The 23,458-nt window shown below is 38.7% G+C and overlaps 1 protein-coding gene across 5 annotated transcripts in view; it reads left to right on the top strand.

Moving 5' to 3' along the window:
- Positions 1-23,458, top strand: part of SLC38A9 (solute carrier family 38 member 9) — a 50,452-nt gene that overhangs the window by 4,040 nt on the left and 22,954 nt on the right. The window contains exons 1-9 of one of the 5 annotated variants that reach the window (XM_021534313.3): positions 355-405; positions 5,715-5,863; positions 13,760-13,892; positions 14,496-14,617; positions 14,762-14,825; positions 14,938-15,031; positions 15,996-16,166; positions 18,723-18,782; positions 20,869-21,066. In XM_021534313.3, the coding sequence (XP_021389988.2) occupies positions 5,760-5,863; positions 13,760-13,892; positions 14,496-14,617; positions 14,762-14,825; positions 14,938-15,031; positions 15,996-16,166; positions 18,723-18,782; positions 20,869-21,066 (946 nt within the window). In that variant the 5' untranslated portion in view covers positions 355-405; positions 5,715-5,759. The other 4 variants (XM_077790138.2, XM_085566432.1, XM_077790140.2 and 1 more) reach the window with 4 other exon arrangements.

The raw sequence follows: 23,458 nt of genomic DNA, 5'->3' as shown, positions 1-23,458 counted from the left end.
AGCAAATGGGTGTGGGGTTTTCGTTATTTGCTTCTATTTTTCTTTTTTTTGTTGGTTTGGTTTGTTTTTTTGTGTGTTTTGTTTGTTTGTTTATTTTGTTTTGTTGGGTTTTAAAATTATTATTGGCGGCATCTCATCAGCCAACACGAGCAAGTGCAAATCTTCCCGGCACTCGGCTCACGCTTGTCCGCACAGCAAGGCCCTCGCCCGGCGGCCAGGGTACACCGCCCCGCCGCTTCCTGGGAATCGTAGTCCTGCGCTCCGCAGCGCCTGGGCGGCTTCCTCGGCGCGGCCGCTCCAGGAACTACGCGGCCCGGCACGCCCGGCGCTCCTGGCACGCCCGGAGCCGCCGCCGCGCTTCCTGTGGCCGCGGCGGCAGCGCCGCGCCGCTGGGCCGAGCCGCAGGTACAGGAGCCGCGTCAGGCGGGGCGGCGGTGCCCGGGCGGGGCAGCGAGGCGGGAGCGGCCGCTGGGGGTCTCGGGGCGGCTCGGGGGCGAGACCTGCGGGGTGGAGGGGCCGGGAGGAGCCGCGCCGGCCGCGGGCGCTGGCCGGCCGCGCCGTGTTCCTGGGAAGACGGGCAGATCGCCACAGCGGGGGCGGAGGTACAGGAACGGCATGGAAGCTTTTCGGGCGGTTCGTGAAGCAGGGGAATGTTTGCATCGGTTTTCACGGGCCTGAGGAAGAACCCGTTAAGTTAAAAACAAAAATCTTGCTTGAAATGTAACTTAGCCTAAGGTGATAGTGTTTAGTTTCTGTAACTATTTATCTGCAGTGCCCACAAATATATAAATTATACAACTCTATCCGTCCAAGAAAACCCTAGTTGAACATGCTATCTTTTTTCATTTTACTTAGATTTATCGTTTGGCATTGACCATGTACCTGTTCGTTCAGTCAGAGCTACACGAAAGCTTGGCAGAGGTTCAGCTTATATATTCAAAAGGGTTTTTTTTCCTCAAAAAGTTGTAGAAGAGTATGGACAAGCTGAGGTGTCTATAAGGTGCCACAAGAGGCGCATGATATCCCCATTTTAAAGAGCTCTTAATGTATGCTGCTACTTTCATGACCAGTGTGGCATTCTTCAGTCCCTTCTGACTGAGGATTCACTCCAGGAACTGAGGAAGGAACTCTGCTGTCCCGTGTTGAAGGTCTCATCTTGCAGTGTAGATGGTGCTTATTTCTCATATGTGCACAGCCTGCAGCTTACTTGAGTATTATGCCTTGAACTGTATTCATCCTACTCAGAATTTAAGAGAAGAGTGGTTTACTCCAAATGGCACTTCTAAAAAATAATTTCCTTGTTTGATCTAAATACTTCGATTAGCAGATTCTGGTATTAAAACCATGAGTGTGAGGTGCTTTTTAGAAAGAGTGACTTTTAATAAGAAATGAAGTATGAAGAGCTCTCAGTGCTCCAGCTGCTGTTTGTACAGCACCATTATGGCATGGTGGAGGCTGTGGGAGTAGTGATCTTTCAGCATTTCTCCTCCTGCCCACTGTGGGAAGTTCTCTGATAAGTACCAGCTAAGCACAGTCCATGCTTGGGGATGGTTGGGATGATTGACTAACTGAACACAGTTTTCTTCCTGCCGAGGTAAACCTGTGTGCTATCTCTCTTGCATGGCCTGGGCTGTAACTCTGAATGATCTGTCTCATCTTAAAGCTTCAATCACACACATGTATAACTGAGCCTTTATTAATCTAACTGCTGTTGTTAAATTCACAGTGGAAGCCAACTAATACGGTTTTGCTATCCAGTGCTAACATTATTAGATCACAGGCTACAGTAAAGTTTCTAAATTTACCATATCCTTGTCTTCACTCCTTCGTGCATTTTAGACTTTGAAAGTGAAGCAATGCGCAGAATAAATAAATAGACCTCACAACTTGGGGTAGTTATGAAGTGGATATGTATTGCCAGTGCCCAGCACAAGTGAGATAACTCTCCAAAAACTGGTGCCCCGATCTTTAGTCTGACCCACACTTTTATTTCCAAAGGTGTTCCATATGCAATACATTACACAGCTTTTCCATGCATATTCAACCCCTGGCCCCCCTGTCCTCGCCTCTCATGCTGAATGGGTCCATGCCCTTCTGGGCACGTGTGGTTTGCTGTGGGGGTCTCTGGTGGTCTCTTGGGGCTGAAGATCATGGTCTTGCACTTTTGGTCCTTTGGTGCTTATCTGAGTCCCATCTGTCAGTCTCGGTAGGCTTAGAGGAGCCTCTTTATCTTGGTTCTTTGTATCTTCTGTCCTTTCTGGTATTGTTCTTTATGCAAGAAGCTTCAGAAATTTGCATTTTCTTATTCCCTTTTGTACCATGGCAGAAGTTTCTTAAGTAAAAGGTTAAAATTCGACACAACTCTACAAGCTGGAATATAGATGCTTAATTCATTTTGTTAACTTAAGTGAACTCCAAAAATAGCTGTTTCAAAAACACGTTGAGAGAATGTGAAGACAGCAAAAGCAGGAGCTCATATGGCTGAGCCAGTGAGGATTAATGAAGGTCCAGTCGCTTTAAGATTACCATCTAAAAGTCATGTGGCGTGTACCCTAGAATGAGACTGAGGAAAAATAACATACATAGGCTTAGGTGTTGTTTCACAGTTCATGACCAGCAACAGGAAACCTGTATTATTAAATTCTGACCCACTTGTTTCCTTTTGCTGCCCTTCTGATATAGTGCTTCAGCTTGCGGAAGAATAGAGTGTTTTACAGGCATTTATAGGCATCATCCAACAGTGAAAATGCCGTAGTACGATGCAGTGAGTTTTTGCTCTCTTTTATAGGCATAGATAAAAGAGAAATTAACCTGGTTATTTCTTCTTCATTTTGCTTTTGTGCTTACAGTTGTCCTTTAAACTGTATTGGCTCCAGCTCCAGCCTTTACATGTGTCTTAGCTGCATCTATTTGTAGAGTAGCCACTTTGCTGGTCATAAGCTTGCTTGTCATTAACTCAGTTGTTATCAACAATAGGTACTTAAAAAATAAGCTGTCTTTGCAGGCCCGGCTTCTAATTGACCCTAATGAATCAGGTGAGCGCCAGCTCCACAAGACTCAAATCACTTAATGTGTGATATATTTTGGAATTATTATTTTTCTTCATGGAATACTATAAAATCTGTGTTCTTTCTTTACAGTAGGAGTGCAGAAAAAATCAAACTGGTGATCCCTGTTGCCAGCACTTATCCGGCTGACTTGTAAAGCACAAGTTTTAACAGGTTTTAAGGAAGGGATGTGCATTTGATGTCTGCTTAATCTGTCCCACAAACCATGGCCTGTGGAAGGAAGGGATGTCTGTATTGTGTTCTTATGGAAGATTCTAGCTAAAACCACTGACTATATGGAATTTTAATTTATTTCAATTTTCAATTCAGGCATTAGGAATTAAAATTTTTATCTGCATTTTTATGGCTAGATCTGAAGTCTGATTTAAGAGATGCAAAATGCAGAATAAGTGAGGGGAATCATGTTTGACACCTAGGTTTGTCTGTTCATAAAATGAACACAGGATGTTCAATTGAGAAAGACTAGAATAGACTAAAAAGAAGATAATTGCATTTTTAATTGGAATGGCAGACAACTTGGTGGATGTCTGTAGCAGTGTGTGAAAACTCCAGGGCCTATGTTTTTGTTGTAAGAAGCTGATGTGCACCAGGATAAATTTTAAGTGGAAGGGCATCAATAGGGAGAAAGCAGAAAGCCTAGTGCTGTCGAAAAATAAGAGGAGGCAGTAGAAAAGAAGTGTGTAAAAGGTATCTGTAAGCAAAGTTTGGAGAGGAACAGCATGTCACGTGAAAAGAAGTAAAAATATTGGTGTGAACTGTTTGTAAGTAGTGGTTAGTAAAGGTGGGTTGGGAAAACAATTTTGACAGTGTATAGGAGGATACAGAAAGAACATGAGGAGCAGAAGTCCGTTTGCTAAGCATCAACAGAGGAGCTGAGAAGGATGAGAGCACGTTTAGCTGGGGCCAAAGAACCAGAAGGGGTATTGTGGATAAGGAGGACTTCAGGGTGAAGAATCAAAACTGGTGTTTTTTAGAAGGCTGGAGTGGCAAAAGAGAGAAAGCAGTAAGTTTATGGTGGTGAGATCCTTGGAAAGGATCTGAAAAAGGTGGAGGAATACTTCCTTAACTGTTCAAATCTCTTGTCATGGATGTTGAAACTAGGAGGAATCTGTCAGCGCCACAAGATGAAATAGCTTCTATGGCACCATCCCCTCCCTCACACAGGCATGCAAGCATATAGATAACAAGCCCCAAATTCAACACTGATCTGGATTTAAAGGAAAATAAAGAATAGCTTATTTTAATCTGTGTCAGTCCTCCTTGTCCAGTTCTGTATGGGATCATATAAATGCCATTGAGCTGTCAAAGCAGGACCTGAACTTTGAGTACAGTTTTCATAAACTGAGGGTCCTGTACTGATCCCCTCCCCTTGAGAGCAGAGAGCTATTACCTGTGTCTGTCTTCTAAAAAGCACTTCCATGGCAGGTTTAGCCAATCATAATGCTTCTGTATTTCCTGCCGCATTGTCCATCAGTGTTTTCCCATGCATCCTTCAGCATGGGAAGGATGAGTGGATATGGTTGAAAACCAATAACTTTCAGTTTTCATCCTCTTCTTCAGATTCTTTGTTTTGTTTTGATTTGATTTGATTTGATTTGATTTGATTTGATTTTTTGCCAGAGGTATGAGCAGGATAAGCTGATGGAAGAGGATTGACAATATGCGTCTAGGAAGGGATAGAACTGTGTTTGCTTAACTTGGGGTGGTGTGATTTCTGAGCTTGGGCCTTTATGGTGTATTTCCGTGAGTGTGCAGAAGGATGATGCACACCTTATTCTTCCTGTCTCCTTGTGTTACCATTCCGGGTTTCAAACAGCCAGCACTACCCTTCCTTGTCTTGTGGCAGCTCTGGATGTCATCTGTCTTTCCATCAGCCTAACATTTTAAAGCATTCTGAAATGATGGAAGAACTGATGATTCTACCATTGTTGTTTGAAAGTGCCCTGGCTTCTGACATTTTTGTTTGAAGGATTACTGCCTGAGGAATTCTTCAGGAGATAGCAGAATTGAATGCCACTAAGCAATTATGTTTGTTCAGCTGCACACAAGACCACAGAAAGTTCCATGGAAGGCCTGTAATTCTATCTGAGTAGAAATACATTCATTTAAAAGTGATCTTCTCCCCACTCTTTGGTCAGGAGTGGTCTAAATGCATATAATAGTTATTAATGCATTATCAAACCATTTATTACCTTTTACTCCAAAGACCTGGACACAGCACACTGCAATTATCTGATCCTTATTATGGGAAATATACTGGAACTGGAATAAAATGCATATGTGTCTGCTGCAAAGTTTGAAGTAATTTCCTGAAACAATAGGCTCTTATAACTGATAGATTGTTCTCAGCAGTATCATTACACATTAGAAATACACTCCTTTAGAAATTTATATTTAATTTATATTGCCTTGTTGTGGTGCTAAAAGAGATTAAGGGTTGGATAGATAAAAAAACACTGTCCCCACCATACATGGCTCATGATGTTTGCATTATGGAATGAGAATTCTCAAGTGGCACGTTGAAGTTTTTTGCTGGTGCTTTTCATTCCAGGAACTTGTAAAACTGCAGGATTAAAGTTAAATTCATAGCAGGAACATAGTTTTGCTTAACTCAGTGAACTAATTTATTTTTTTCCTTCTTTTCAGGCTAAAGTAACTGACAGAATCTAAAAGGAGACATATTCACCAAATATGGAAGAAGATACCAAACCTATCTTGGTTCCTGTGGGAGGTGATGAAAGCAATTACAGTATCATGAATATACAGTTTAATCCAGAAGACTATAAGTGCAAAAGGTATGAGGAAAGATGAACCTACAGAATTACTGTAAGGAAAAGAGCTGTTTAATCTTTGCTTTTGACAGCAGAATCCTATCCTACAAAGACAGAAAATTAAAATTTGCAAGCTAGGATCTCTGTACGGACAATTGTCACTATATGATAGTATTTTATTTCCGAGCACTGGGTGAATGGATGTTCTTATTAAGTTTTGTTTATAAGGATAAGGTTTTTCTATTGCCATCATTTCAGAGAAGTTCGCCATTAAGAACTCATCATAAGGCTTTTAAAGTGCTCTTCAAACATGGAACAGCACGTGTGTGTATAGTGGAGCATGATTTTTTTTTAAATTTAGAACAACTAATTGAAATGTTGAGACTATGCAAGCAAGTTTGCCTGATGTTGCTATCAATATGTGTAGATAGTGCTGTAGTGCTGTATGTGTTCTGCAGGTGATGCTGGAAAATAAGTGAGCTGAGTGACATTTACTGCCTTTTAAGAAAAACAGTGTAGTGCTTTCTAGGAGTGACCGCATGTGAAAAATTCGTCAGTCCAGCCTTATTACTGTGCCTTCAAAAATAATACCTCTAGCTAAGTAGTTATTTTACACGTTTTCTTTTAACATGTTAGAGTTTAACATCTCTACAAAGAGGTTTGGAATGAGAGACTTCCTCTGCTGCAGTTAAGCTTTTGTGGGCTGGTTGTGGAATCACAACTGAGATCAGAGTGGGACCTGCCCTTTTCATACCTAGCTGAAGGCATCAGCTTTCCATTTCTAGATGAAGGAATAGCACTGTAGCACTTCTTGTACCAGTTTATGGTTCATTTTTTCCTGTCTACAGCTATCATATTTCAGTAAAGCAGTTTTCTTGAAGGAACTGAAGATGGCACTGCTGTGCACAAAATCCTGTTGTCAGAAGCCACCAGAAAAAAGGAGTTCTTGAGGATAGTGTTTTGATGCTATCCGCCTCCAGGTTTGGAAAGCTGAGAGCCTGTATGCGTCCTCTTCTCTGCAAGTAAAGGAGGGAGGATAAGGGTCTGAGGGAATCCAGGGGAACAAAGGGAGTGCAAGTCTAGAAGCATACAGAATTGTGTTAATTGTGTTTATAAAGGCTAGGAAATGGTAGAGTACTTGCGGGTAGCAAAGGCAACTGTGAATGAATGTAAATTAAATCTTTCTCTCTTTGTGGAGTATCTGATCCCTTCCTGTCATAAGACTACTAATTTATATGTATGATTTTTGGGAGTGACTTGTTTTGGAGGAAGTATGTGTTTTGTTTGAGGAGCAGTGGGTTTCAGGTGTTGTGATGATGCAGTAGCAATAAGAGAGGTTTTTTGAAACAACTAAATGCTAAGACTCACTTTTCTAAGTGAAGTTAGGTATTGTTTCCATATTGTGTGATTAGGTTTGTTCCCTGTGATTTCTGGAGACTCAACTTCATAAAAGGTCATAGCCTGTGGCATCTGGTTCCCTTCCTGAAAGCAGAAGTGTGTACTTGTATTGTGTGCCCACATTGTGCGCCTCTAGTTCTGCAGAGCTGCCTAAATGTCCTTTTTGCTCCTCTCTTGAATTCTTTCTCCCATTTTCCATGACGTAGCTTTTTTGCCTTCCAGGTATGCAGAGGCACCAGGATGAAGGGCATGAGGCCTGGGATATCAGAAAGGCCTGAAAATAATAGAGAGGTCAAACAAGTTTGACCTACACTTCTGTACTAGAACAGGCAGCCCCCACACTTTCAAAGAAGAAATAAGGAAGAAGAGGCCATTGGAGTCTGTGTCAGTCGTGGTCAGAGCAAGTCGACAGTTTGAAGAGCTTCATTAAACCTTCAGGGAATAGTGGCTCCTGGGAAGGAGAACTGTTAGGCATTAAAGGATCCAACAGTGAAAATGCCATAGTACAATGCAGTGTGATTTTGCTCTTACTTTGTTCCTGTTTTTTATCTTGGTATTCAGAAACTGGATCCCAGTGCTTGGTAACTTTGCTTTGATTGAGATTGCTCTTCAAGTGTTGTGTGTGATTTGGAGTAATTGCTCTTTGTCCGTCTTAGTGCTGTTCTATACTTTTGTTTGGGTTGTTTGAGATTTGAGTAGTTTGCATAGTTATTTGGTTTTCTTAACAGCTTGGAGGATTTGGGATTTTTGAAAGGAATGCTTTTCAGTGTTTACATAAGAACAATAAGCTAATTGTTTTTTAGAGTTGTAAATTACTTTGTGTAGTATTGTTTTGCTAATTTCAGGGAAATATAAAGCCACTTTTAATCCTTTTAAAGAGGATGATATTGCTTCTCTCTTTTCACAGTATTCAGCGTTTTCTTCCATTTTGTAGCTCCTTTTAAAAGCTAGAATATCATTGCTGCAGTGGCTTATTGGTGATTATTGTATGGGCGTTTCTTGTTTCCTTCAAACTACTTTTTTAATCTGTTCATTGTCAACAGATACTGTAGTTGTCAGTCAAGATGAACCTTCAAATAAGCAATTGATGTTTTGTGCTGGTTCTTTTGCATATGAAAAAAACTTGACAATGCCTCCTGCTAAAGAGGGATCAAGTCTTCTGGCTTTTTTCCCTATTCTTTTTGAAGTCCCAGAGGTTCCCAGAATGTAGGAGACATCAGTAAGTGAAATTAAACAGCTGTAAATTAAACAGTGTCTGTAGGCGGCAGTCAGAGAAGCCTTTTTAATGCAAAAGTGGTTGATTCCCTTTATTTTCAGAGTTCTTTTAATTTAGGAGAAGATCGGCAACCTATGCAAATCTATTCTTTCTGCATTCATTATGCTTTTACCACTCCACATCAGCGGGATTATTTGACAACATTGCTTGCTTTCCCTGATTTTCTATTTTGCCAATATTTTTGTGAATTCCTAGTATTGCTACTTACTAATTGGAAAGAATTGTGACCTTAATTAAGAACCTTCATACTTCCTGGTAAGTGACAAGTAAAATAGCTTTTGTCTTTGACAGGGAAGAGGAATAGTGATTGAAATGTGGTGTGATAAATCTTATGATTCCTAATTTGTTAAAATGTGCGAGCAGTGACCCTATACTTTAAAAGGTTTTGCATCCAACATTTTAAGAAGCTTGTGTGATCGTGCTGTAATTACTATAATGGTGATATATAAATGCAAAAAAATTTAGGTAAAAAGTATTGCGAAGATAATGAAGATTACAAAGTATCTGTAAGCACACTGTTTAATGCTTCAGTAAATCCAGACAGTTTAGAAAGTAAAAACCAAGTCACTTGTGGAATTCTTCAATATAGATTTCCTTAAGAGAAATCTGATATCTGTAATCATAGGTGATCCTGAGTTGTAACAGGCCCACAAGTATACTCATATCCAACTCCTGCCCTTCCACAAGACAGCCCCAAGAGCCAGATCATGTACCTGACACTGTTGTCCAAATGCTTCTTGAACTCTGACAGGCTTGGTACCATGGCCAGTTCCCTGGAGAGCCTGTTCCAGTGCCTGGTGTGTTCCTATCCAGATAGGTAGTTGCCAATTATGAAATAGTTACCTATTCTTATTACTGCTTCTCCTTCCCTTAATTTCCAATATAGTGAATCAGTTTTACTCCTTAGTTTGTCTTGTGCCATTTGCAGCATTCCTATAATAATTTGGTAACTCAGTAAGACAACAAAGCAGTAGGAATTTCCTAGTTTTATTTCTCTGTAATTATCCTATTGAATCCCTAAAAAGTAAATGATTGATGTGGGGTGTCAAAGAAATCTCTCCATTAATCTAAAGTTCCTTCTTGTGGTCTGTTTGGAGGAAAGAAATTGTAAAGCATCCTATAAAGAAGGTTTTTTTCATATTTGTTTAAAAATGAAAAGCTTGTCTAAAGTCATTAATATTGCCATGTAGAGCTAAAAGACATAATGGTACCAAAAAACTCTATTGTACTGTATTAGCTCAATACTTACCATGTTTTTGATCAGATCTCTAGAACCAGTTGTTGGATGTTTAAAAATACTTCAGAAAAGGTACTTGAAAAGCAGTATTGTTTAATCTGAAAGTTCTTGAGGTATGTATTATTAGTCTTAGTCCTTCATTGCCCTACAAGATGTAGTACGTTGCTGATAATTACATAAGATGAATGTAGCACCCTTATGCAAAATTTTATATAGTTGACTAGTGTTCTTGCTACAAGTTACCTCTAGCCCTCCAAATCCAACACTTGAACTTTGCTTATCACAAGGGGACAATGTTAATCATGAGCATCTCTTTTCATTTTTCTTGCTTGCTAAATTGCCCCTGTAGTTAAAAATGTGAGGAAGTTTTGACAAAAGCACTTTCCTTTCTTTTCCTGGACCAGCTCTAGAGAATTATCATTAACTCTCCCTTTGTGTGAGCAAGAAAGCATGAGTGTAGCCACAGGTTTTCTGGGAAGGGTTTCTGAAATACACCTGCGGGGTGTAATGTACGGAAGATATGGACCTCCTGCATGACGCTCTGCAAGTTGTCCATTTTCATGGTCCTGTGGGAAACAGCTCTGTTTTACTGTTGTGTTTGCCCTGTAAAAGAGCACGGCTTTTCAGGCTACCTGCTGAAACAGTAATACAGTAATCGTGTCTTTCAGTGTGTATGAAATTCAAGTGCTGTTATAGTTTATCTCAGTGCATTGTTTCACATCATAATCACAGTCATGTAATCTCTCCCCTTTCCCCAGATCACATTGTCCAATGTTTTTTTCATAAGTGTTTTGCCATGTGAGAGATAGAATATAATTGCCTGTATAAGTCAGATTTTTTATAGGAATGTAGCTGTAGTTGTAGCTGCTAATACTTGCATGTGCTTGCTAATACTTGCTAGTGCTTGCCTGCTAGATATAAAGTCCATAAATAGAGTTTTTCAAAATATATCCCAAATTATACGCTACCTGCTTTGGGCTTTGATAATCTCAGCCTTTGAGAACTTCATTGGGTCCCTGAGAGAGCTTCTCAGACCCCCGTTTGAGTATGGCCTACAACCAGTCTTTGATTTGCTGGGAGCAATACCTTAACCTTGATCCTGAACAGGATGCTACCTTCTCCTAGTGGAGATCAGGGTAAGTAAGTAGCAGGCCTTCCAGCCTGCTCACACAGCTTCTAAGTCAGATTGATGTTTCCAAAGAGATCTACAAATAACATAAAATTGATTGGTGGTCAGTATGTTTCAGGAGTCACTTGCTCAGCAGGGCTAGTGGCTCAGTGGTACCCTAAAAGAAATCAAATTAACTGCTGCTTTACATAATATTAATTCTCAACAGATGTACAGTAGCAGGGATCAAGAGGGAAAGTAGCCCAAGTACTGGCAACAATAAACATACGCACTCCTCTAGTCAGAAAGCAGAAGCAATAGGTATATACAATTTCTTAAGGATTGCTTAATTTTATTTTCTTTTGCTCAGCCATAGATTAGATTCTGGATCCTGCCCTTTTACTGTCTGCTAGACCATAAATTGCATAAATCCAGATTCTGTTCATAATACTAAAGAAGATGAAATGTCTTTCTTTAAACAATTTCTTACCTACAGATAGTTTTTTACTACACGTAATTTATTTTCTTTATATACATTTGGTCATTGACAACACTGCTTTTCCCACAAAATAGGATGTTGTATGCATATTTTCTGTTACTTTAATTTTAAAATGATCCTTGGCTTTCACATTCATTGCGTTAAAAAATAATCTCTGACTGTCTTACACTCTAGGAGAATTTTCTTTGACATCCATGCTAGCAATTGTTGGACACCATTTGGAAAGAAATCCTTGTCACAGATCTACTCACTTTGAATCAAAATGTGGACTTTGTCTCATTGTAACCTTTCCACAGTTGTAGTGGAAATTTATGGGGAGATGAGGAAAGAGAGGAGGGTCTTCACACTATGCAGCTGCTGTATAATGAGCAAAACACATACTTGAAAGTGTTCTAAATATAGTGCATGTCAGCAATCCAAAAAGAAAATAGCTGAGAGTTGACTGGAGGTGGGGCAGCATTTAAACAAGTTTAAACAAGTTACTTTTCCTGTTGGCATGACTACAGTCTTTATTTTACAGGTCTTCAAATGAAATTTTTTATCTGTGTCCAATGATTTGCTCAACCTAGTAAATCTTAAGATGAAACAAGTAAAGTCCTTTGGAACTGACAGTATTTTTATATATTGCCCTATGTTAGCCCCATGTGCCTGTATTTTGAGTAGTAAAGCTATTGCTTAAAATTTATTTCTGTTAAATTGAGATATCTTTCTAAATTGTTTATAAGAATACCGCAAAGGTGCACACATAAAACACATATTTCCCCCATTATGTCATAATCATAGGAAGAAGAGTCAATTGAGACTGTTTTAAAAATATAGAAGTATTCATTTTAATTTCAGCAAATAGGAAACAACTTAGCAAATCTAGGCCATTTTTTCCATGATGAAGGATTATGTAAGAATTAATTAAGTTTAAGATAAAAGAAATAATTAATTTGTGGAGATGGAACTTTGTGTTCTCTATTTTCCTCTTTTGCAAGTCAGGTTTTCTTTCTTTCATTGATACTCCCACCTACTGTCTGCTCTTAAACACACAGGAATTGGAACCTATCTTCCTCTCTTAAAAGACAGAGCAAAGAACTTCGGAGCAGTATTTCTTATCTTCCTTACAGATAACATGTAGTGTCATAGTACAAAGGCGTAAATGATTTATTGGGAAAAAGAATGGGAACTTTTTTTATGGATGTTATTGAGAGCTGGGGTTGGAGGAGTTGCCCAAATTCCTTTGTAGTCTGAAACATAAATGGGTATTGAAAAACAGTAAATTCAAATAGATTTTGCTCATATTAAAGTCATAAATGGCATTACTTTATTGCTGACCTAGTTTCTGTTGTTATTAGTTGGAAGCTAGTTGTGATCTCTGCTTCTGTGGGTTTGAGTGATTTAAACATCAGCCTGGAAGAGGAAGATCAGAAAGCTGTTGTGGTAGTTTCAGAAATTAAAAGCACTGCTGAAAGGAAAAAAAAATGCTGATGTATTAAGGCTTAGAGGACAGCAGTGTCCTCTGTCCAATTTGAGAAATTAGCCTCTCAGTGCTAGGAGACAATGTTGTTTCTAAGCAAAAGCATAATATCCCTATATGGAAGTAAATTAGACTTGAGTTAGAAAAAAAGTCTCGGCAATACCATGATTCAGACGCATTTGTCTGGTAGTGCTCCTTGGATGAAGCTGTATTTGAATGGTGATGTAACTTCAGGAGCAGCTTTCATGTGTTTGCTCTGTACCTCTGTGTGTGCAGGGAAAATGAAGGGCATGTGGTATTCCTATTTTCTCTTTCAGCAGCCATGACCGTGCCTGCAGTCTAACTCAGGTGGAGTAGAGGAGGGGAAGACAAAGTCTTATTCCCATTGCCTTGGCTTAAACGATAGTATGAGCACATGGTCTTACTTGGGTTTGGTTCCTTCCCCACTAAACACAATTCCATAGTGTTTTCAGCTAGATTAGTAGTTCCTAATATTTTCATAGATGGTCCTCATTGCCACCATTCATTCCTCTTTCTCTGCTTTCTGCTTCTGCATTCTCATGCTTTCTGTTTCTACTTCTGTTCCTCATCACTAGTTCTGGCAACACCAGTTAAAAGCACTAATAAGCTTGCCCAAGCTCATTAACCTGTATTTCTGTGTGTGATTCATTGTTGAAAACTAACAACTGGATATTAGCTCTGATGTTAAGTTGCTCCATAGAATCTGGCCTGGAGGCCATTTTAATATGGATATAAACTCATAGTTCTTTCACAGATGTCAGCTTCCCTCAATGGCATTGATGGATATTTTTTCATTTGCCTTGTGTCAATGACAAACCCATCTGGAGTGTTGCTGAGTTGCTCTCTGAGTTGTGTATTAGATCTTGTGTTCCATGGTTTTAAGGGTTTTCCTTTCTTCCCTTTTTTCCCCCTCCTTTAGACCATTTCACGTGGAGCCCACAAACATAGTCAGTGTGAATGATGACATGCAAAGAGTCACTGATGAAGCTTCAGCAATGAATAAGCGGATTCATTACTATAGCAGGCTCACATCCCCTGCAGACAGGGCATTGGTAAGGCAAAGAAAGACAGGGCCTTATTAACTGGGTGGCCTCTGGCATGTTGGGTCTTACACAGCCTGGATTTACATAAGCAGCAGAAATAAAGGTTGCAGGGAGAATTGTTCTGCAGCTTACTTTGAATCAAGTATGTAGTAGCTGTGTGCCTTAGAAAGGTTTTGTTTTATCACAAGCTGTTATTCTGTTATTTACTTCTTGTGCAATGCTTTCACCATTGAAAGAAAATATGCAAACAGCATTCATTTTCTAACAGTGATCCAGGCCGCCCAGATTTCTCCCACCTATGAGATTAAAGCAGTAATTGAACTGTTGAGCTACCGTGATCTGTTCACAGTGTGTTTACACAAGTTTTGCAGAAGGAAAATGCATTTTTCTAGCTATCCAGCTAGAAATTCTATCAACTGTTGGTTGGCTTCCCCCCCACCAGAAGAGAAATAGCATAGTACATCCTTCTGTCTTTTTTTGGGGTGGTTTTGTTTGTTGGTTTTTTTTAATAAATTGTAATTTCCTGTGATTTACAATAGTTGACTTGCTGTGTTTGGGACAATTAGTTACATTGATGTTACTAATAAGTCTTGTTTTTTATCCATTTGTTAGATCGCTCCTGATCATGTCCTCCCAGCTCCTGATGAAATCTACGTGTACAGTCCATTAGGAACTGCTTTTAAAGTAGACAGTTGCACAGATGGCTATGGTAAAAACTCCAGTCTAGTGACAATGTATGTTAAACACCTTGCCATATAATAGTCACAAAATGCATGATTATTGAATGTGCAATATTAACAACATAACTGTTGTTAACTAAGATGACAATGTGAAGTAAGAATGGTTCTTAAAATACTCACTGGATTTTTTCTTCCTAGATTTATGATATGGAATACCATGATGGGTACATCCATATTAAGTATCCCATGGGGAATAAAACAGGTAAACTATGAAAAATGTATGCATATGAAAATGTTTTTGGCAATATGGCCTGCTCTTCTTTTTTTGTAGTATATTCATAAATAAAATGAACTGTATTTCTCCCTCTTAACAGGCAGGCTTCACTTCTGGAATTATTCTCATCTTACTGATGGGCATTTTGACTCTTTATTGCTGTTACAGAGTTGTGAAATCACGGCAAATGATACGTAAGAAATCCAAAGCTTCATCCTGCAAATACTTTAAGTGTTAAATACCAATATGTATTAGATTCTGTTTGTATGTGTCTTTGCTATATGTTAGACCTGACCTGCAAATAAAAGCTGTTCTTTGAATATCTCTATTTTTTGTACTCTGTGTCTAAATGACAGTCTTCCCTTATTAGATATTCCTTCATTTCTTGGGACCTAACTATTATAGCCAAACACAAACTCTTCTCAAGCAGGGTTTCAGATGTTCACTTACTAAGTTTTTGGGGACTTAGGGAATTAGAATAATCTTTTTGCCTGAAGCACTGTCCAGTTCTCTATGCTTCTGATCAACTTGCATGGTGGAACAGCATGTGCTGTAGCTGTATCCCCTTGTGTTGTATGCCTGTATTACCCTAATATTTGTGTGTAGTCTTGTGTTGAAAGCCCTCTATCAGCGGCTGAAGCAGTCACTGACAGCAGCTCTAATTAGAATGTACTTTTATTGTCCAAAACTCAACTTGGGGCTTTTCTTTGATTGGTACTTTTGTGCATAAACTAGCACCTCACTTGCTCAAATAAAGGCCATTAAGACCTTTGTCAGTTTGTGACTGAACTCATTTCAGGGCATGAGGAATAGGTTAAGGAATAGTTCATGGTCTGGCCTACTTTGCCATAACTTCTGCAGAAGGCTTTAGTTGCAAATGCATCGTGGCATTTTTGCCATGTCTTAATTCAGTGCTTCTGAAACTATTCAAAAGCAGTAGTATGGCCACAATAAAAGTGTCCACTTCAGGCTTCTTCATTCAACCACTTAATGAGTGCCATGTTTTAAAGTTACAGGCAATTTTCTTAGCCCTTGAAAGCACTGTGAATGTGTGTCAGAGTATTCTTTAAAAAAACCCACATTTTGTCCTGAATAGTTCTACTGATTCTAATGTAACATTTTGTTTAGATATATTTTTGGATTTTATGTCTTTTTCAGCTTTAACAGATACTTTAAACTGGGAATTCCCAGATGTTTGCAAGTATTACTTTGGATCCTTTGGTCAATGGTCAAGCCTCTTATTTTCTATGGTATCACTTGTTGGAGCCATGATTGTTTATTGGGTACTTATGTCCAACTTTCTGTTCAACACAGGGAAATTTATATACAGTAAGTATACATTTTTGTTTAAGTTTTACAGCAATCCTTTGTAAACATCAAGACTGCCTTATACTGAAAAAGGATTGTCTATTTTTTGTAGTCTTGATTTTCCTGCTACATTGCCTGAAAAAAATCAATTGAGAAGAAGTAACTATGTGTGGTGTTACAGGCAAAGTCCTGTGTGTTTTCAAAGCCACTTTTTCAATTTTTCTCTCAAAGTGTAGTTTTCTTGGTATAGTTTAAACAACCTAAACCTGGCTGCTTGTTTCCACTCTATTTTCACTCCCCCTTTGTTTGCATGCGTGTATCTATTTGAAAAGCCATATAACAGGCTAGACTGTTGAAATAATTCAGGATAATGAAAAAAAACATAGTTCCATTATAGATGTCAAGAAACATACTTAAAATATTGCCATATAGGTTAAGGTTTTGCAAGCATCCCTGAGGAAGCAATTAACTCTTGCAGTAAAAATTATTCTTAGTGTGCTAAGAATCTTAGTGTGCATTGCTACAAAAGAAAACACATTGGGGTTTTATACCCTGGTACATGCACAGGCACACAAGCATTTGTACGTGTAATTAATGTAGAGTTGTGGGAATGGGTGATGAATTGAGAGCTTTGAAAATCTGATTCATAGCATTGAGTAGGTTGACTAAGATTTAAAATATTCTGTTTGGAAGGTAATCTCAGAGGCAAATAACAGCACAGACAGCTAAGCCTGTTAAACAGTTTTTAATTAGAATTCCCACCATTCCTATAGGACATACTTTACTGTATTGGTTAATGACGAATGAATTTTATAGCTGACTTAATTTATATGCTGTTACAGTCATTTCATTTTAGACTTTGAGGTTTCTTAAACAAGTTAACACTTTAATCTTAAATTACTCTAAATTAAATAATTCCATTTCTAATAAATGGCATTATTATTATAAATGGCATAAATATAATTTTAAATGGTGAAAAAACCTTATTTTCTAGTAAAAGTCCTGCTTTTCCATGGGACTGGCATCTATCTTTATCCCTTACATATATTTGTTTGATGTTCTTATTTAAGTTGTTCGGTCTAAGATAACAATCACTGGCTTCTTGTCCTAACTTTCATACTTAATTTCTAGGTGATAAAATGCATAATAGGATGTAGGTTTGACACAGTGGCATCTTCCAGCCACGTGTTTCTAAGTATTCTAAGCAGGAATTCAGTAAGTATTCTAAGTATTCAGCAGCAGCTTATACTTTGTTTAATTCTAATACATTCAGATGACTTCTTAAAATATCTGCACATACAATTTAGGTGGGGAAAATTGATTTTCTGTGGGAAAATGGTCTAGAAATCTGTATTACACAAAGAATGAAAGAATTGTTAGCTGAGTGCAATATCATGTCTTTAACATGGTGTTGCATGGTCTTGTTCTGTTTCTGAAAAAACAAAATCCACAAATGAAATTGCTAGTGCTAAACTGCTTTTTAAATACAGAAGAAGCAGAAATTGACATCTATAACAAATTTGAAAGTGCTTTAATCCTGTAAGAGCTATTAACTTTAATGGCTCCTCATTAGGTACTTGTTTTAAATTAAGAAGACTAAATTGTGATTTTAGTTAAATCTTCTGATTGTTGTATACTCTGAAATAGTAGAAGTAAATATGAGAAACTTATTTGTGATTCAGGATGTCATAAATCAAAACAAAGAAAGAGAAAACACTTTTCTTCCCACAGGACTTTTTCATTTCTTTATGAGAAACAAGCTGCTTTTAATTGCATTTTAAAAATCTGGAGCTAACTGCCCCAATTGATTTTCTGTGCATAACATGCCCACATGCAACAGGAACAAAATTTAACCAATTATACACTAATTCGGTTTCAAAGCTGATGAAGCATTTTTTCTGTGTATATATACACATAATACATAAATATAATGAAATGTAATCCAGTACCCTTGTAAAGGTGAGGCTGCAGAAACTTGGAAATACCTGGTGTGGTATACCAGTAAAGTAGCACAGGAGTGTACTGAAAATAAAACAGTACTAAAGATGCCTGTATGACAGTGAGGCTTTAACCTTTTTCTAGTGTTTCCCATAGAAACATGGAAAAAGCATCCCACAGAGCCACTTCTGAAAAAAAAATACTAGGAAATGAGCATGGGAAGCTTTTTCTGTGTAATACTGTCTAGACTAGGTGTATGTTTGCATGCCCTTTTTTTCTGTCCCAAAAGAGGCTGGATTTAAGATGTATCTTCTCACTGGCCTCCTGTTCAACACTATCGAGTAACTAGGAGAAGTGGAAGTGTGCTTGTGGAATACGAATCGCAGGAGTGGGGAGTCTTCAGAAATTTATAAATGGACTGGGCTTCTGAGAAGAAAGTAATACAGTGTAGAGCTACTTTAGAACACTTTTACAGTAGTTAGTAAATTTTCACTTGGGTCTGGGGGTGAGTGAAAGCTGCTATGTTATTCCTCTGATATAATTTTCCAAAATATTTTCTTACTTAATTTCATTTAAGTTAACAGATGAAAGCCTAATAGCAGGTATGAGACACTGATAGTGAGATTTTCTTCTTTGCAGATTTTGTTCATGACATTAATGTAACAGATATTGTTCCTGGCACCAATGGAAGTAACAAAGGTAAGAAGCACTTAAAATATTGTGTTACCAGTTTTGGGTGGAGGTTTAAAGGCAAATTATCATGTTTCAATGCCTAACCACATGCCAGTTATAAAGGATATCTCATCTGTAAGTATGTATTTCTTAAAAAACTTATTTTCTATCTGGGATTTTACTTCCCCAAATAACCACACACTTAAGAGGTCTGAATAACTGGGGAAGTACAAAATAAGTTTAAAAAGTGGAGGTGAGAATAAGTATTAAAGAGCCAGTTACAAGTTTCTGTATGCCTTAATATATTCTCCTTAAAAGCCTGACTGTTAACTTTTTAACAGTAGTTGCACAATGAGGAATTGCCTTGAGGAATTTTAACTTTCACACCCTAAATTTGAGGCGCCTTAGTTCTGTTTACTGTTTAAAACCTTGACTGGGGCAACTTTACTACTCACAAGTTCTGCAGCAAGATTACTTTTTAAAAACCTTGTGTAAGAACAGTTTTCTTGATGCTGAATGCAAAAAAGAAACAAATGTCAGGCTATTTGCACTTCTGCTTGTGCTTTTTGGAGAGTGTGACAACACAACTAAGGGAAGAAACTGCAGTCAAGTATGCATGTAGATCTGTTCCTAGTTCTTAAGTAGGCAGAACAATGTAGAATGAAGGCAGGAGCAAAGCAAGGCAGGCATTGTCAACCCCTGAATATTTTCTCCCTCTGTCATAGTGACTGAATCCATGCTGCCTTCTTAGGAAGCAGAAAGTTTTATCTATCCTGAGTGCATGAAGAATGGGGAACATACCACTACCAGCTGGGCAACTGTGTGTAACACTAGCTGCAGCTGTGTTTCTGGAGAACAGATGTTAGTCAGGCAAAGGAGTTGAGAAATAATTCCGAAAACAAGCTGACTTGGATTTGAGCTAGTGTTGAATCCTGCTCCTCTAACAGTACTTACCAGCTAGGCATCAATTTGTGTTCTCTCCTGCTTCTACTGTTGTCTCCCATGCTTATACAGCGGGGGATATAACTTGGAGGCAAAGTAGACAATATTCCACACTATCCTTCACCAACTAGAAGATTTAAAGCAGCTGCTACATAAAATTAAGGTCAGATGTTCAAGTGACTCTTGACAGGACATTCAGGGCTACCAAGGAGATCAGTAAGAACAAGAGCATTTTTCAAGGTTTGTGAAACAATCCACTTTTAAGCAAGAAATTTGTCAGAATTCTTTTTATGCCTTTGCCTTTTTGACAGAACAGGAATGGAGACAGTGTAGGATATGGCTGTTGACTATTGTGGGATGTCAAGATTTTAAATAAGACATTATGAGAACAATAAGTTTTATATTTCAACACAGAGCTTCATACGTGTGTTCCTCAGAGGGTCTTTTTAGTTGATTTTTTTACAATCGCTTCTTCAGGTGCTGCCAATTGATCAACCTCCATGTAAGAGGAGTATGATATTCCCTCTTAGCACTGTTACTAGAGCACATCTTAAATTTATTGTGTTGTGTTTTCTGGCAGTGATGTACTTGCCCCTGTCATGGCACAAAGATGACAAGAGTGTTTTTGTTCAGTGTATTGTTTTCAACCTGCTGGTTGTTAAGTAGCTTTCTTGTAATCCTTTGTTTTTAGAACAATTTACAGTAATTCAGGCTCTTCAATGCACTTGGATTTTGGGTGATATGGTCTTACTGAAGTGTGCAGGGACAGATTAGAATGTTAAATGTGCAGCCAAATGCAGGGGAGCATCGCCATGACTTAATTCCAGCAGGTGTACATGGACACTGAACAGGCCGAGTTGTAGGTGTGTGACTTTGAAGGATGATCCTGTATCACAACTTGGGCTTCGGATAAATTACCATCTTTGTTGTGCTGAGCTGGGAGAACTGTACCACTGTTGGATTAGAGTGCAAGGTGCCTAGCAGTGGAATCTTAGCAATGAATTCCTGATTAAAAAAACAAACAGAAGTTAGGAACTGAGATACTGAGCACTGCACTTGAGCAGTCCTCAGAAGGTAAAACACATCAGCAGTTGTGGGCTTTTGGCTCTCAATATTCTATGCAAGTAAAACCCATTTCATCTGAGGATATTTTTCTTTTCCTTTCTTCCAGTCATTTGTCCAAGTGCTTCTAGTGAGCACCCATCACAGAACAGAAGTGTGATGTTCTCTTCGGGCAACAGAACAGGTTTTGAACTCTTTGAGGAATGGTGGGACAAATCAAAAACAGTACCATTTTACCTGATTGCAGTTCTTCTACCCTTGCTAAATCTGAAGTCTCCGTCCTTCTTTGCGAAGTTTAATGTCCTAGGTAGGTAACAAATACTATTAAAGCATTGGTTACCCGTGACTGAAGTGTACAGAAGACAGCGAAAACTACTCCAGTGAGTAGAATCATAAAATCTTTTAGGTTGGAAAAGTCTGTAAGGTTATTGAGTGCAACTGTTAACCCAACACTGTCAATTCCACCACTAAACCATGTCCATAAGTGTTATATCTGTACATTGTTTAATACATCTAGGGATGGTGACTCAATCATTTCTCTGGACAGCCTGTTCCAAAGCTTGACAACCCTTTCTGAGAAGAACATTTTCCAGATCTGAACACTCACTGACACAGCTTGAGGCCAATGTCCTCTCATCCTGTAACTGGTTGCCTGGTAGGAGAGACCAAGCCTCAGCTGGCCACAGTCTCCTTTCAGGCAGTTGTAGAGGGTGATAAGGTCAGCCCTGAACCTCCTTTGCTCCAGGATAAACACCCCCAGCTCCGTCAGCTGCTCCTCATATAACTTGTGCTCCTGACCCTTCGTTAGCTTCATTTCCTTTCCCTAGACGCTTCCAGTATCTCAATGTCCTTCTTGTCTTGAGGGGCTCAAAAGTGGCAGTAATTAATGTCACAGGGGCAGCCTCATCCATGCTGAGTACAGGGGGGATAATCCCTGCCCTGATCCTGCTGGCCACACTATCACCGATTCAGGCCAGGATGCCAGTGGCCTTCTTGGCCATTTTTCATTACATTGTCGGCCCATGTTTAGCTTCTGTCAATCAGCACCTCCAGATCCTTTTCTGTTGTGCAGCTTTCCAGCTACTCTTCCATTATTTTGGTGGCAGCCCATATTGTGCCTTGAAGTGGCTTGTTGGTTGGTTTATTAACCCCAAGGACTTTGTCTGCTGCTTTGCTTGAATCTTACAGGTAATAGGGAGTTCATTTTTCTTCCTTTTTCTTGCTTGATAATCTTGTGAAACAAATTCCATTACATCTACAACAGATTTTCCGAAATGGTTCTATACATACTACTGTGTAGCATTTGATACATATTACTTTGGTATAATGAAACATACTCTTCCTCCTCTGGTAAACATTTAATGACTTCATTCTGATCTGAAGTAATTTTCTGCCATTCAGGTGATCAATTAATCACAACATCAGTTAGTCAGTATGACCTGCTGCTGTTCTTTGTCCCAGCTTCCAATACTATGGATTCTTCTGTTCTGCAGAGGAAACAATTGTGATTTCCTCCTTACATGTGTTGAGGTAGAAGGCCAAGGTGGGTGGGGCTGGTAAAGTAAGTAAAGCATGACTGGTGGAGCTGGGCACAATTCAGGGAGTAGAAGATGTCTGATACAATGAAGAGAAAGAGAAAACTAGATGTTCAGAGGTTGAAAAAGTTGGGTATGTGTTGTAAAGGAGGTACAGGACAGGGATTTTAGAGTCTGGTTTGTTCATCTGTTCCATAGTGACACTTTATCAGAGCTTGGATCTGCTCTTGCTGAAATCACTAAATGAAAATACCACACAGAAATTTGGGTACTTGATACTGCTCTGTGCAAAAGGTGTGGGTTTTATGTAGAAAAAAAAATTTAAAACCAGAATATTAATTACTCATTGCTTCAGTAGATTATTATGTAATTAAGAAGCTATTCAAAATTGCCTTGGGTTTTGTAAACCTTGAAGTGTATAGGACAAGAAAAAATGGAAGGCAATTTTGAGATTTGAAATTTATCTCCACAGAGTTTTACTTATTTTGATACCCATGGAAACAGAAGTCATTAGGAAACTACAGAGTATTTTATTTGATCTTCACATACAGAACCTTTCATTTTCCTAATTTCTTGACTGTGCTCTGTGTAATCAAATGATAATTCCTTCTGTTTATTTTTAACCTTTCTGGGTTAAAATGCTGGGGTTTTGTCTTCACTTACAGCCTGTTCTCTGCTTACTAGCAGCATTGTTTGCTGTGAGGTTCATTGCAGTAGCCTTAATTATTGTTGTTCAGTTTCCTTCAATTTTTTGTTACTATTCTGCTCTTGTCTCTTTCAAATAGTCTGACACAAGACCATATGCCCTCCATTCCACAGGTATACACAGCAATGCATTATACCTATCTGTGATCTCATTTGTTGTCCTTAAGCTGTGCAGGTACCTGCTGGATGCCTCTTAACCAATGAGATGGAATGCTAATCCAATATTACAATAAAGATTTTCCAAAGTTATCCAAAGTTATTATCCAAAGTTAACACAATGTGTTAGTCAGTAGCATTGAAGTGTCATTATCAACTTCTAGCTCAGAGTGTAAAGTTCACAAGTGCAGTAATTTCACTTTCTGTTGAGCTGTTTGGTCCAAAAAGTCAATGACTAGATGAACACTGCAATAGCTGGAGTGCTATGATCAGTCTCTGCTTAGACTGAAATCCTGGCAGTGG

Source organism: Lonchura striata, chromosome Z, assembly GCF_050655825.1.
Source record: "Lonchura striata isolate lonStrDom1 chromosome Z, ASM5065582v1, whole genome shotgun sequence".
Taxonomy (NCBI): domain Eukaryota; kingdom Metazoa; phylum Chordata; class Aves; order Passeriformes; family Estrildidae; genus Lonchura; species Lonchura striata.
Note: the sequence above shows the minus strand (reverse complement) of the source record. Positions and strands in the feature narration are given on the sequence as shown.